Source organism: Pogoniulus pusillus, chromosome 4 (assembly GCF_015220805.1).
Source record: "Pogoniulus pusillus isolate bPogPus1 chromosome 4, bPogPus1.pri, whole genome shotgun sequence".
NCBI lineage: Eukaryota > Metazoa > Chordata > Aves > Piciformes > Lybiidae > Pogoniulus > Pogoniulus pusillus.
In genome coordinates, this window is record NC_087267.1 from 1130134 (window position 1) to 1144807 (window position 14674).

The following is a 14674-nucleotide window of genomic DNA, read 5'->3' on the forward strand; positions in this document are numbered from 1 at the left end:
GGCAGCAGGACAAGGGAGGTTCTTCTGCACCTGTGCTCAGCTCTGCTCAGGCCACACCTTGAGTGCTGTGTCCAGTTCTGGGCTCCTCCATTCAAGAGAGATGTTGAGGTGCTGGAACATGTCCAGAGAAGGGCAACAAAGCTGTGAGGGACCTGGAACACAAATCCTGTGAGGAGAGGCTGAGGGAGCTGGGGGTGTGCAGCCTGCAGCAGAGGAGGCTCAGGGCAGAGCTCATTGCTGCCTGCAACTACCTGAAGGGAGGCTGTAGCCAGGTGGGGTTGGGCTCTGCTGCCAGGCAAGCACTTAAAAGCTGAACATCTGCTTCTGACGATGTAAGAATGATAGAACTTGAAAACTGGGAGCCAAAATAGACCACTGAAGACCAAATGGAAATGTTAGGTATCTAGAAAGAAGCACCACGAGGGCTCAACTCTTAAAAACAAACAAAGCCAGAAAAAATGTTTAAAGGGAAAAAAAAGAAGAGTGCAGTTTAATAAACCATGGTTTAAAACCCCTCTCTGCAACACTACCTGTGGACCAAGAAGAACTTTGCTTTACCAAGAGCTACCTTTTCATTCCAGGACATTCAGACAACAGTCAGCATTGGAAAATTAAATAGAGTAGATTCTATTTAATTCTATTCTACTTATTCTATTTATTCTAGTCTATTTATTTTTATTCTACTCTAATTCTATGCTATTCTGGAAATAGAAAAGATTCTTATTTCCAGAGATGTATTCCACAATGAAAAAGAAAAGCCAGGCCTCCCCATTTCCTCACTGTAGCAGGGTGTTAGATAGGCTGCTGTGTAACATTATGCTTTTAGCCAAGATGGCCTTGCTGAGACTTCCCAAGGCAGTTTTATCAGAGGACATAACTGAGAGACAGAGTGGTTGGTTAATAGATGGTGTGTAACAAATTCAGAAGAGCAACACTTACCTGCTGTGGCTTTGTTTGGTGCTGTTACTGTTGTTCATTCTTTGCATAAATGGGAAGTTTTAAGGTAAGACCTACTTAATAGTCACATACCTACTTGCTGTTTTGCTGATCACAGGATTGATACCAAGTGTTGAACTGTCCTTCACTCAGCCTCACAGCTCTGCTTTGTTCTTAGGGGCTTTATTCTGTGTTGGGCATGGCAATTGCACAGGCTCACAGGATGTTAGGGGCTGGAAGGACCCAAGGAGATCATCCAGTCCAACCCCCCTGCCGGAGCAGGGCAATCCTATCTAACACAGATCACACAGGAACACATCCAGACAGGCCTGGAAAGGCTCCACAGAAGGAGACCCCACAGCCTCTCTGGGCAGCCTGATCTTAGCTCAAGACCTACCTTTTAGTTATTTCTTTCAGCGCTTTGATCTGCAGTGTTTGCATGTACCCAAACATTTGTCTATTGTCATTTGGCAACTTAAGCCAATCAGATGGTGATAGACTTTTCTCCCCCTGTAATCAATAAAGAGAAGAATTCAGGGCTATTTGTGTTCACGAGGCTGCTAAGGTTGGTACACAGCGACATTAAGACCGTTTGGCTGCCAGATACGCCTAGCGGAGCAGAAGCCAGCGACAGGTTGAGTCAGGCTGCATTTACGCCAGTCTGCCACAAGAGGGAGCACCGAACCCTGCCAACACGGAGTGGCTTTTACCTACCCGGACTCAGGCTTAACCCACATCGATGCTGCTGTTCCTTCTTCTTCTTCCTCAGCCTCCTTCGGGATTATTTTAGCCCAGGACGCCACAAAGGCAAACGGCATTTTGAGTGCTTACAGCTCCTAGTTCACTGAATTTCTTTCCCAGCCCTCGCTCTCACCACCCAGGCTCAAACTCAGGGAGCAGCGAGGGATGAAGTGTGTTGGAGAAAGAGTACGTGAAGTGTTGCAAGCAAAGCTGCAAGCATCCTGCCCCAGGAGGGCCTGCTCCAGATTTATTTCACAGGGCAAAAATACAGGAAGGAAAAATAAAAAATACCTTTTAAAAAGAGTATTATTCACAGTATCATAGAATCAGGGCTGGAAGGGACCACAAGGAGCAGCCAGTTCCAACAACCCTGCCATGCCCAGGGACACCCTACCCTAGAGCAGGCTGCACACAGCCTCAGCCAGCCTGGCCTGAAACACCTCCAGCCATGGGGCCTCAACCACCTCCCTGGGCAACCCATTCCAGCCTCTCACCACTCATGACGAACAACTTCCTCCTCACCTCCACTCTGACTCTCCCCACCTCCAGCTTTGCTCCATTCCCCCCAGGCCTGTCACTCCCTGACAGCCTGAAAAGTCCTTCCTTATTTTTTTTGCAGCCCCCTTCAGATCCTGGAAGGCCACAAGAAGGTCACCTGGGAGCCTCCTCTGCTCCAGCCTGCACAGCCCCAACTCTTTCATAGAATCAAGCAGGTTGGAAGAGACCTCCAAGATCATCCAGTCCAACCTAGCACCCAGCCCTGGCCAAGCAACCAGACCATGCCAGTGCCCCATCCAGTCTTTTCTTGAAGACCTCCAGGGATGGTGACTCCACCACCTCCTTGGGCAGCCCATTCCAATGCCAATCACTCTCTCTGGGAAGAACTTCCTCCTAATATCCAGCCTATACCTACCCCAGCACACCTTGAGGCTGTGTCCCCTTGTTCTATTGCTGATTACCTGGGAGAAGAGGCCAACCCCCACCTGGCTACAGTGCCCCTTCAGGTAGTTGTAGACAGCAATAAGATCACCCCTGAGCCTCCTCTTCTCCAGGCTAAACAGGCCCAGCTCCCTCAGCCTCTCCTCATAGGATTTGTGTTCCAGGCCCCTCACCAGCTTTGTTGCCCTTCTCTGGACATGTTTCAGCACCTCAACATCCTTCTTGAATTGAGGAGCCCAGAACTGGATACAGCACTCAAGGTGTGGCCTGAGCAGAGCTGAGCACAGGGGCAGAAGAACCTCCCTTGTCCTGCTGCCCACACTGCTCCTGAGCCCCCCCAGGATGCCACTAGCTCTGCTGCCCACCTGGGCACACTCCTGCCTCATCTTCAGCTACTCTCTACCAGTACCCCCAGGTCCCTTTCTTCCTGCTGCTCTCAGCCACTCTGTTCCCAGCTTGTAGTGCTGCTTAGGGTTGTTGTGGCCATAGTGTAGAACCCTGCACTTGGCCTTGTTAGTCTGTCAGGCCTTTTCAGTCGGTCCTCATAGCAGAGGTTCTCCAGCCCTCTGATCATCCTCATGTCCTTTCTCTGGACATGCTCCAGCACTTCCACATCCTTCTTGCAATGAGGGCGGCAGAAGTGGATGCAGCATTCTAAGTTCAGTCTTGATCTATGGCTACCTAAAACCTAGTACATCCCTGTGTCCTCCACATGAGCTGTAGTTCTACTCTAACCAGGTAAGAATTCTGGCACTGGGAAATTAATTTACTGGGAAAACTGCACAAGATCTAGGAAATTCTCTTATCCTACATCCTACTGCAGTATCTTTAGTAGAGGGTTTCTGCTGTCACAATCCAGTCCCCTTCCCCTGCTTCTGAAATGACAATGTGATTACTGCAGCTGGGGTGACTACAGCAAACACACAATGGTCCATTGCATGAAAAACCTGATGGTCACATACCTCATGAACATGCCACAATATCTCTGTGGTAAGATCCTTGTAGCATCTCACTGACTGAAAAAAAAAAGCTCACATCAGTGACACCTCACAAGAGCTTTCTCTTGCCCTGCTAGGCACACATTGCTAAGTGTAAAACTGAACAATAACCAGCAGTCTCTGCAAAGCAGCCCATAATTTGGCACAGCCTTCCTGCTAAATAAAGCCTTGGTACCTGAATAATCCATCTTCAACTGACTGCAGTGTATATAGGAAGAAAGTTATCAGGAGATCTCTGAGGAGCAAAACTACCTCACACAGCAACTGCTAGGCTGCACAGTTAGCTCATCTACCATAAAGCATCAGTCACATTTGTTTAGTCTTTACATGACTTTACTCCCTGTTCAGATGGAGATTTTCAACTACATCAACTATCTGAGCAAACATCTACCTAATGCACTTACATGGCACAGAAGCTAGGTACAGCACAGACTGAAAGGTGCAATTTTATTATGGCTGACCTTGTTCACCATGATTGGCTCAGCTGCATGCAGTCCCCACTCTAAAAGGGTCAGACTAACAGGTCTATAGGGCTCAGCTGCATGCAGTCCCCACTCTAAAAGGGTCAGACTGACAGGTCTATAGGGCTCAGCTGTGTGCAGTCCCCACTGAAAAAGGGTCAGACTAACAGGTCTATAGGGCTCAGCTGTGTGCAGTCCCCACTGAAAAAGGCTCAGACTGACAGGTCTTCCTTTCTGCCCTTCTTGTAGATAGGCCTTACATTTGCTACTCTGCAGTCCACTGGCACCTCCCCAGTTAGCCAGGACTTCTGGTAAGTAACAGGAAGTGGCTTGGCAAGCAGCCTGCCAACTCTCTCAGCACTCCTGGGTGCAGCCCATCCTGCCCTGCAGACTCGTGTACATCTGAGTGGCACAGCAGGTCAGTGACCACATCCTGGATGTCTGAACGTGTGACCTGTGCTATACACCCCTGTGCTGTGTGTCCTGCAGGGGGGGACTGGACTCGAAGATCTCCAGAGGCCCCTTCCAAACCCCTAACATCCTGTGATAATGTTGAGACAGCTGATCCAGTAACTCCTTCCTTTTAAGGCCACAGAAATGTAGGGTTTGCACCTCCAGTTCTTAGCAATGTTAATATCCCTTACATAATGACAAGGTGCAGAGATTTTATTATGCTGTGACAGTACAATAAAGAACATTCCAGAAGTAAAAGAAAATAGTCCCAAATCATTCCCTGGTTTTGCAAATGTGGTATTTCCTAGAAGAATGTCTCTGTGCATGCTGAAGTAACTGACATGTTTGTTATCCATGTCTTATCCCATTTTGTGTTTCTGTAACACTTCTTCGATGTGTTTAAACACACTAGCATCTTCGATGGTTGGTGTGATCTGAAAAGGAAGGACAGACAGAAGCATGTGATAGTAGAGTGTGTCCTGCAAGAGCAAAACAGAATTTCATTAAGAGGACCTGCTAAACAGAACCTTCAGGAGCAATCAAGAAGAAATGCATCATCTGGAAACCTCTGGAACAGGAACGTCTTTTGGTTCAGCTACAGCAGAAGTACAATATACTCCACTAGCTGCACTCACGGGCCAGCTGCAGGCTGGTCTAGAGAACCAAAGCCATGATGTGGTGTCCTTGGATGTGCATGTGTGCCTGATTCGTTCAAGTCTACATCTCCACCGTACCTTGTATGGCTTCCCACTGACGAGCGCAGACAGAGCCGACCGCGGTACCTTGCCGGAGCGTGTCTTCGGGAGCTGTTTCACAAACATCCCCTTCTGGAAGGCTGCCACCGGACCAATATTAGCTCGAACTTGCTCAACAATCTCTTCAAAAATCTTCTTCTCATCTGTTTTTATACCTAGTGAAGAAGTTAATGTCCTTTACTGCCAGTGTTGCACCCCAGAGTAACAGACTGTGGCACCAATATGGTTAGATCATTTTTCTCCTCCTTATTGCAGTGATACAGCAACCTACATGCTAACTTAGGGGAGCTGTGCAGAGCTAGCTTAGTCAAGATTGGTACATGTGGAAGCTACAGGTAGGCTTAAGGCTATGTGTGAGGTGCAGATAGGTTGAGCTTATATAAACAACCTGTAGGGTCAGCCCCCTGTGGCCAGCAGACCCTGCCTCCTGCAGCTGGACGTGGGGGTTTGCTTCACCGCCTCAGTTCCTGCCTGCGGGATGGGCTCAAGGGCACTCTGCAGCACAGCTTGCTCATGGTTATCAATTCATGTCCCCTGTTAGCAAGAAATCCATCCACACTTTACCTGCTCTGGGACTTTCCCAGGTCTCAGTAATGTTGGTGAGCTCTCACCTTCTCTCAGGACACAGAGCGCAAACGGAACGTGGCCTTTCAAAGCATCCTCCTGGCCCACGACAGCACAGTCTGCCACAGCGTGGTGGAAGAGAACACACTGAGGGGCAGAAAACAGAACAAAACTGAACTAATAACAGCATTGCAGTCAAAAAATTCCATAGGCATGGACAGGTGTAAGAGACTTCTTGCTTCCATGTTGACAGCAATAGGCATTTGGTCAGCACACATCTGTGCAGCTGCACACACAGCTATGCTTCCATACACATGTCATGGAGGGCCCATAGGCCCAAAACAGGCTTGTACCTGTTTACCTATCAAACAGACACAATAGCCCTGGTGCCATAAAGCCTGGCCTGCCCAGGGCCCAGGTTGTGTAACGCAGTTGTGTCAGCCCATGTGCCTAGCTTATGGCCTACTGGGTGCAAGGCCTGTGCTGTTCCCATATTTGGGGGAGCCAGGCCTGTGGACCCTGCCTAATATGGTAAGGTTTGGCTAACTGCTATTCTGGTTGGCTATTCTGTGCCCAAGGGGCCATTAATCTCAGCCCACATTGACAAAAGGAGATAGGCAGGTGAACAACCTGCTTTTGCCTCCCTGCTTTGCTGCCCTGCTCTGTGCCTGCTCTCTCTGCTGTGCCCAGCCCTGCTGCCATTGCACACTGCCTTACTGCTGCCTGCTGAACTCCACTGCCACCAGTGACCAGCAGCAGGCCCTGGATGCCTGCACACAATCAGCCTGTGTGGGCAGCTGACACCGTGCTGAGACTGCACCACATCTGCCTCTGCACCTGAAGGTGCTGCCTGGAGTCCCTGGGCACAGACCCAGATCATCCAGAGGAAGCCAGCAGACAAGGGCAGAGACTGTCTGTGTCCTGTCCCCAGGAGCCAGGAAGATTCAAGCCTCAATGTCCAACAAGACAGAGTCCCCTGAAAGCATCTGGGCACTGTCTGGACTGTGGCTAATACCTGTGGGTAACAATAATCTGTGAGTAAATGCTCAATGCCTCTTTGTGATTCTCTACTGCCTTCTGCCATAGAGCAGAAAGAGCCTGGGCCCATTTAGTGGGCAAGCAGCACATTGACCCCAGGCGGCATATTGACCATGGGGATTCTCTCTCTCTGTTCATTGTTTGAATGTTTGCTAGATAACAATAGCTCTGCTTGGTGTTATTCCTAGAATGTCTTCCATAACCATGTTAACCAACAACTATTAAGATTAAAATTAACAACCTGAAAGGAACATTAAAAGGAGAAACTGGAAGGGAAGCTACAAAGAAAAAATAAAAGATTAATTAAAATGAAAAGGAAAATCAAACTACAAAAGGAAGAAGAAACAGCAATGAATTGTGGACAAGCAGACTGGTACGGTGTGCAACGAAAGAAAAGCTCTGCTGTAATCTGACATTCACCATCACTACCTATCAGGCATCAACAGGACCCCAGTGGAGGAGATTTAAATGCTATTACCTTATCTCATAGTAGCCTGTTTGTGTCATTCCAGTTTGTCACTTGTCCATGGAAGTTTTATGTTGAACTGGAATTCTCAAATCATTGTAATTTTTCTCTTCAATCTATCCAAAAGCTTATCCAGATGCCTTGGACTTTAGGACAGCTAATTTCAAATAACTCTAAGTGCAAGTATTAATGTAAAGATTAGAGAATCAGAGAATCAAACAGGTTGGAAGAGACCTCCAAGATCATCCAGTCCAACCTAGCACCCAGCCCTGGCCAATCAACCAGACCATGGCAATAAGTGCCTCATCAGGGCTTTGCTTGAGCACCTCCAGGGATGGTGACTCCACCACCTCCCTGGGCAGCCCATTCCAATGCCAATCACTTTCTCTGACAAGAACTTCCTCCTAACATCCAGCCTAAACCTCCCCCAGCACAACTTGAGACTGTGTCCCCTTGTTCTGTTGCTGCTTCCCTGGCAGAAGAGCCCAACCCCACCTGGCTACAGCCTCCCTTCAGGTAGTTGCAGACAGCAATAAGCTCTGCCCTGAGCCTCCTCTGCTGCAGGCTGCACACCCCCAGCTCCCTCAGCCTCTCCTCTTAGGGTTTGTGCTCCAGGCCCCTCACCAGCTTTGTTGCCCTTCTCTGGACACCTTCCAGCACCTCAACATCTCTCTGGAATTGAGGAGCCCAGAACTGGACACAGCACTCAGAGGGAAGACCAGAAACAATGTAAGGTTAAAATTATCAATGCAAATGCAAAACACCCACCAACCCACACCAAACCAAACCCACACACACAAAACCCAGCAAAAAGGTGAGACATGTTGTGAAATTTTCTGTCTTGGCTTGCTTTATTCATCCTTCACTCTCCCACTTTACTGTCAGGCAATACTAACCTCTTCAATTGCCCCTGATGAAATTCTGTGTCCAGCAACATTGATCACATCATCTGCTCGAGACAGGACATACAAATAGCCATCTTCATCCATATAACCTGCATCCATAGTATCATAATATCCCTGCACAAAACACAACACAACCAAAAATAAACTCAGAAACAGTACTAGGAACATCGAGGTGACCTTCTTGTGGCCTTCCAGCATCTGAAGGGGGCCTACAAAAAAGCTGGGGAGGGAGTTTTCAGGATATCAGGGAGTGACAGGACTGGGGGAATGGAGCAAAGCTGGAGGTGGGGAGAGTCAGGCTGGATGTGGGGAGGAAGTTGTTCAACATGAGAGGAGGAAGTTGTTGAGCATGAGAGTGATGAGAGGCTGGAATAGGTTGCCCAGGGCGATGGTTGTGGCCCCACCTCTGGAGGTGTTTCAGGCCAGGCTGGATGGGGCTCTGGCCAGCGTGATCTAGGGTAGAGTGCCCCTGCCCATGGCAGGGGGTTGGAACTAGATGATCCTTGTGGTCCCTTCCAACCCTGATTCTATGATTCTAATTAATTTCCAAATTGAGCTTTGGGTGCTTCGAAGATTTATTGCTGTAAGATTCTTCACCAATCTTATGTCATCAAATACATAATGCATTAGATAAAATCCCTTTCCAGAAAGATTTTGTAGCCTGTTAAGGCAGAAGACAAAAGATCAATAATTCATTTCAGAATCCTTACTGGAAATTTTTGGAAATATAACTTGTGAAATGTCTCCTGATTTTCCCAAAGACCTGAGAATGCTCCAGGAGGCAGAGGCAACCTTGAATTAAAAAGAGCAGAGGGAAGAAGTAAGGAACACAGCTATAACAATTACATTCATTCAAACTTCCTATTCAGGTAGATAACCACTGGCTATACAACCTAACCAGAGCTTCTCTTAATAAAGACCATGTATTTGTTGTGAGCACAGGCACAGAGCTCTGAACTGTATCCAGATCGGACCTTTTACAGAAGATATAGAATTGTCTCAGTTCTAATTTCAATTCCCAGAGGCCCAAATACATTAGATAGAACCAATAACAATTTAGAGAGTGCCCTTCCCTCTTCCCCCTGCTTTCCCAAAAGAAAGGGATTAGATGTAGAGAGAGGAAGGGGTAAGCACACCCAAAGAAATAATCTCACTCTGATTTGGAAGTTAAAAAGAAGAAAAGTTTAGCAATAAATGAAAAAGGTCTCTGAGGTAGGGAAGTGACAAAGGTATAGGGAAGGGAAAAGGCAAAGTACAAAATGTGTAAATAAAGCCAGATTTTTTTGATGGTGATGGCTTTGTCCTCCTCGTGGGTGATGGCCTCGTGGTAAGAAGCAGGAACAGGATGGTGATGCTGGAAAGCAGGGAGTGCAGAGAGCGAGTGGAACAGGCAGTCCCCCTGCTTTTACAGACCTTTAGACAGGAAGGGGGAGCAGGCTAACCATGGGTCACCTGAATCACCCGGTGGGGTTCAGACACACCCCTGGGGAGGGGTCAAGAGCAACTAGGCCAGGTTCAAGGTCACTCCCTGTTATTACTGTACAAGAATCAGAGAACAGTTTAGGTTGGAAGAAACCTCTGAGGGCCATCTAGTCCAACTCCCTCTGCAGCAAGCAGGGACATCCTCAACTAGGTGCTGGAGTGGGTGCAGAGAAGGGCAACGAGGCTGGGGAGAGGCCTGGAGAACATCACCTATGAGGAGCAGCTGAGGGAGCTGGGGGTGTTTGGTCTGGAGAAGAGGAGGCTGAGAGGGGACCTTATTGCCCTCTACAACTACCTAAAAGGAGGTTGCAGTGAGGCTGGAGCTGGTCTCTTGTCCCCAGTTACTAATGATAGGACAAGAGGAAATGGCCTCAAGTTGCATCAGGGGAGGTTTAGGTTGACTGTTGGGAGGAAGTTCTTTCCTGAGCAGGTGGTCAGGCACTGGCACAGGCTGCCCAGGGAGGTGGTGGAGTCACCACCCCTGGAGGTGTTTAAAAGGAGAGTGGATGTGGTGCTTGAGGCTGCGGTCTGGTGATGGAGGCTGCTGGGATGAAGGTTGGACTGGATGATGCTGGTGCTCCTTTCCAACCATAGTGATTCATGGTGATGAGATGTTGTGCTGAGGGGTTTGGTTTGGTCAGTGTGAAACTAATGATTGGACTCCATCAGCTTGAAGGGCTTTTCCAATCTAAGGAATTATGTGATTCTGGCAACTCAAGTAGTTTCTGTCTTGATAGTTGGATAGGGCAACAGGTTAGAATCATAGAATCATAGAATCAACCAGGTTGGGGTAGGGCTCTGATGCCAGGCAACCAGCAACAGAACAAGGGGACACAGTCTCCAGTTGTGCCAGGGGAGATCTAGGCTGGATATTAGGAGGAAGTTGTTGGCAAAGAGAGTGATTGGCATTGGAATGGGCTGCCCAGGGAGGTGGTGGAGTCACTGTCCCTGGAGGTGTTGAAGCAAAGCCTGGATGAGGCACTTAGTGCCATGGTCTGGTTGATTGGCCAGGGATGGGTGCTAGGTTGGACTGGATGATCTTGGAGGTCTCTTCCAACCTGGCTGATTCTATGATTCTATGTGCATCAGTTGGAATTAGGAGACAGTGAAGGAGGATGCAGCATCAGACCCATAAATCCAAGCATGTCAATTTGCACTGCTGTACAGTTTCACTGAAGGGAGAGACAAACCAGTGAAGATAACAATCCAATATCTAGCTTATACATGCCTTCAGGAAGGCTTTGCTCCGTGCCAACAATTAAGAAAGTGGTAAACCTGTCTGTAATTGATGAAATCCCCCCAGCAATACACACTCAACTCATTTGGTCACACAGCTTCATCTGCAAATTCCCAACCTGAATGGATGTAAGAAGATCTGGCAGTTTGGCATCAGTATCAGAGACAGACATGCTCTTCAGCTCTCTTTACTCCTGTTATTGTTAGCTCTATACAAAAAGCTACAGAAAAAGACAACCCAGGAAAGAATTTCCTCTTAACTATGAGATACTCAGTTTGCTTACTTTACCACAATATTTCCCAAAGTCTTTGCTTTCACTGGTTCCTTATTTTCATCCAGAATCATCACTGTAAAAAAGTAATAGAGGAAAGGAAGTCCTGTTAAGTAGTGTATTTTTAGGCAGAGGACAGTGTCTGTCTCCAGAGATATCAAACTGCAGGGTCATAGAATGGTCCAGGCTGGAAGTGACCTCCAAAGGTCATCTAGTCTAACCCCCTCTGTGGTCAGCAGGGACATCCTCAACTAGACCAGGTTGCCCAGAGTCCTCTTGAACCTCACCTTGAATGGGGTCCCCAACCACCTCCCCGGGCAACCTGTTCCAGTGTTCCACCACCCTCATAGGAAAGGTGGCCACATTTCAGAGTGGATATGTGGGAGTGCAAATGTGATGGTTTGGGTGTTAGCTGCCCCCAGCACTTTGGAAAATCACCCAGACTAGACTTAGAGGCTCTGGAAAATCCAATGAAGCTTGACATTTACAGCTTAGCACAACAGATGAGCAGGTATTGACAGTATCTACAGCTATGGACAGAAATAGACAAGTTAAAAAGTAATACAGAAGCACAGCAGCCCTCCCAGAAACCTGAGTCCCCAGGAGGGGCTCCCAATCACCCTAACACCTTCTCACCACCCCTCTACCTTACCCCAGACTTTGCCTTACGTTCAAGGTGAGTTTGGAAGGTCAGCCAAGGGGGTTAGAAGCAGAAGGATTAGTCAGACAGCAAGTTAGGTTAGAGAGAGAAGTGCAGCCCAAAAGCCAGAGAGCAAACTCTGTAATCTATATTTGTGTCCTTGTTCTTATCCATCCCAGCAAGCCTATAAGTGCAGCAGCCATCACCACTGTTTCCTTTTCACAGCCTGGCATCTAATTCTTCTCACCAAAACTTCCCAGCTAGGCTCGAACTGGCACACCCACACAGAATAATCTCATGACCTTATTAATATTCAGCCTTAAGCACAGCAAGTCTTAAGTAATACTAGTGCTTTGGGAGCAGTAACAGCACCAAATCCCCCAAAAAAAGAAATGTGGAACAGAAAATTAAAAGACACCTTCAAAGTGGGAAATGTGAACCTCCCTCGTCCTGCTGGCCACACTGTTCCTGAGCCAGCCCAGGATGCCATTGGCTCTCTTGGCCACCTGGGCACACTGCTGCCTCATCTTCAGCTACTCTCTACCAGCACCCCCAGCTCCCTTTCTTCCTGGCTGCTCTCAGCCACTCTGTCCCCAGCCTGTAGTGCTGCTTGGGGTTGTTGTGGCCAAAGTGTAGAACCCTGCACTTGGCCTTGTTCAATCTCATCCCATTGGCCTCTGCCCACCCATCCAGCCTGGCCAGGTCCCTCTGCAGGGCTCTCCTACCCTCCAACAGCTCCACAGCTGCTCCTAGCTTGGTGTCATCTGCAAACTTACTGATGCTGGACTCAATCGCCTGGTTCAGGTCATCAGTAAAGACACTGAACAGGACTGTGCCCAGCACTGATCCTTGGGGCACACCCCTAGTGCCAGCTGCCAGCAGGATGTGGCACCATTCACCACCACTCTCTGGGCTGGGCCATAACACACTGTGTTATTCCACTAAACCCTCTCTTTACCTCAGCTCAAAGCTTGCTTGTTAGAGCTGACTGTCTTACACCAGGACAAGCACAGTGAAGAATCCAGAGCTCCCAACAGAAGCCTTCTCCCTGGATGGCAATGCCTCAGCACCTTCAGGGAAAACAGCATATCCCTATACTGAGGTTTCTGAGGATAAACACCTGAAGCATCCTCTTTTGTGCAGTCATCTGAGAAATCTACCACAACCACTCATTCCATCTAAAGGTGTGGGCATAAGAAAGGAATAATTGATATCAGCTTGGCCTGTGATACATAGAATTAAACAAAGTGAAATGATTGAAGCACAGTTAAAAACAGGGAGTGAAGGTTTTGACAGACTGGGCTAATAAGGATTTAAGAATATGCTTTTGGAAGCCTGTCCAAGCAAATAAATCAATGTTCAGCTAGACCTAAATTACTACAAATAATCTACCATTGGGTATTTGAAACCTTCAGAGGAGAGGGAGACAAGCAGATGACAGACTCCTGACTAAAAACCTGCCACCTGTATGTCCAGGAATGGTAACATCTGTAATTTACTATTCAAGTGGGTGAAAGGAAAAGCATAACATAATTGAATCTGATTTAAGACAACAGAGCTTGAAATTGCCATGGGATCTTGATTCACTTGCAAATGCAATTTGTGCTACTGCACTTTGATACCACAGCTAAGTGCTGCTTGCACTCTTCAGAGTCTAAAATCAGCAAAGAAATTATTTTCTTCTAGCAGCAGTGTGACAGGAAAGAATTTGGCTGCATTAAAAAAAGAAAGAGTAGATTTGGTAACTTTCTATTATATCACAGCATAAAATACCACAGAACTTTAGCCATGTACAAAGCCATGACACCCACATGTATAATCTGGGAGTACAGAATTTATCTGAACCATAGAATCAACCAGGTTGGAAGAGACCTCCAAGCTCATCCAGCCCAACCTAGCACCCAGCCCTGGCCAATCAACCAGACCATGGCACTAAGTGCCCCAGCCAGGCTTTGCTTGAACACCTCCAGGCACAGCGACTCCACCACCTCCCTGGGCAGCCCATTCCAATGCCAATCACTCTCTCTGCCAACAACTTCCTCCTCACATCCAGCCTAGACCTCCCCCAGCACAGCTTGAGACTGTGTGCCCTTGTTCTGTTGCTGGGTGCCTGGCAGCAGAGCCCAACCCCACCTGGCTACAGCCTCCCTGCAGGTAGCTGCAGACAGCAATGAGGTCTGCCCTGAGCCTCCTCTTCTGCAGGCTGCACACCCCCAGCTCCCTCAGCCTCTCCTCACAGGGTTTGTGTTCCACGTCTCTCACCAGCCTTGGCGCCCCCCTGTGGACATCTTCCAGCACCTCACCATATCTCTTGAAGTGAGGAGCCCAGAACTGGACACAGCACTCCAGGTGTGGCCTGAGCAGTGCTGACTACAAGGGTTTTGCCAAGCTGCTTGCCAGCTCACAATGAAGGATTTGAGAAAGACAAAGACCTCACTAAGAATTGTCTTCACACACTTCAGAATCCTTAACACATAAAATTGTGGTGTTTAAATGAAACCTAATGAATGTGTCTCTGAGGCATCTCAAAACTGAAAACAAAGCTTGTGCTAGTTTGAGCCTAGCTGGGATATTTTAGTGAGAGGAACTAGATGCTAGGCTGTAAAAAGGAAACAGTGGTGATGGCTGCTGCACTCATAGGCTTGCTGAGATGGGTAAGAACAAGAACACAAACATAGATAACAGAGTTTGCTCTCTGGCTTTGGGCTGTACCTCTCTCTCTAACTTGCTGTCTGACTAATCCTTCTGCTTCTAACCCCCCTGGCCAATCCTCCAAACTCACCTTGAG

At 48.0% G+C, this 14674-nt stretch overlaps 1 protein-coding gene and 1 long non-coding RNA gene across 6 annotated transcripts in view; one reads left to right on the top strand and one right to left on the bottom strand.

Annotated features, from left to right (window-relative positions):
* The first annotated feature begins 4276 nt into the window (after positions 1-4276).
* On the top strand, positions 4277-5831 carry LOC135174628 (uncharacterized). Its single transcript, XR_010302036.1, has 2 exons — positions 4277-4386; positions 4941-5831. It is a non-coding gene; the product is annotated as an uncharacterized LOC135174628 (long non-coding RNA).
* Positions 4721-14674, bottom strand: part of ACSS3 (acyl-CoA synthetase short chain family member 3) — a 35043-nt gene continuing 25089 nt past the window's right edge. For 2 of the 5 annotated variants that reach the window (XM_064141919.1, XM_064141910.1), the window contains 6 exons: positions 11259-11322; positions 8967-9048; positions 8248-8370; positions 5895-5994; positions 5263-5438; positions 4721-5007 (listed from right to left, as the gene is read on the bottom strand). In XM_064141919.1, coding sequence (XP_063997989.1) covers positions 4888-5007; positions 5263-5438; positions 5895-5994; positions 8248-8370; positions 8967-9048; positions 11259-11322 — 665 coding nt within the window. In that variant the 3' untranslated portion in view covers positions 4721-4887. The remainder of the gene's footprint in view (positions 5008-5262; positions 5439-5894; positions 5995-8247; positions 8371-8966; positions 9049-11258; positions 11323-14674) is intronic. The other 3 variants (XM_064141913.1, XM_064141915.1, XM_064141923.1) reach the window with 3 other exon arrangements.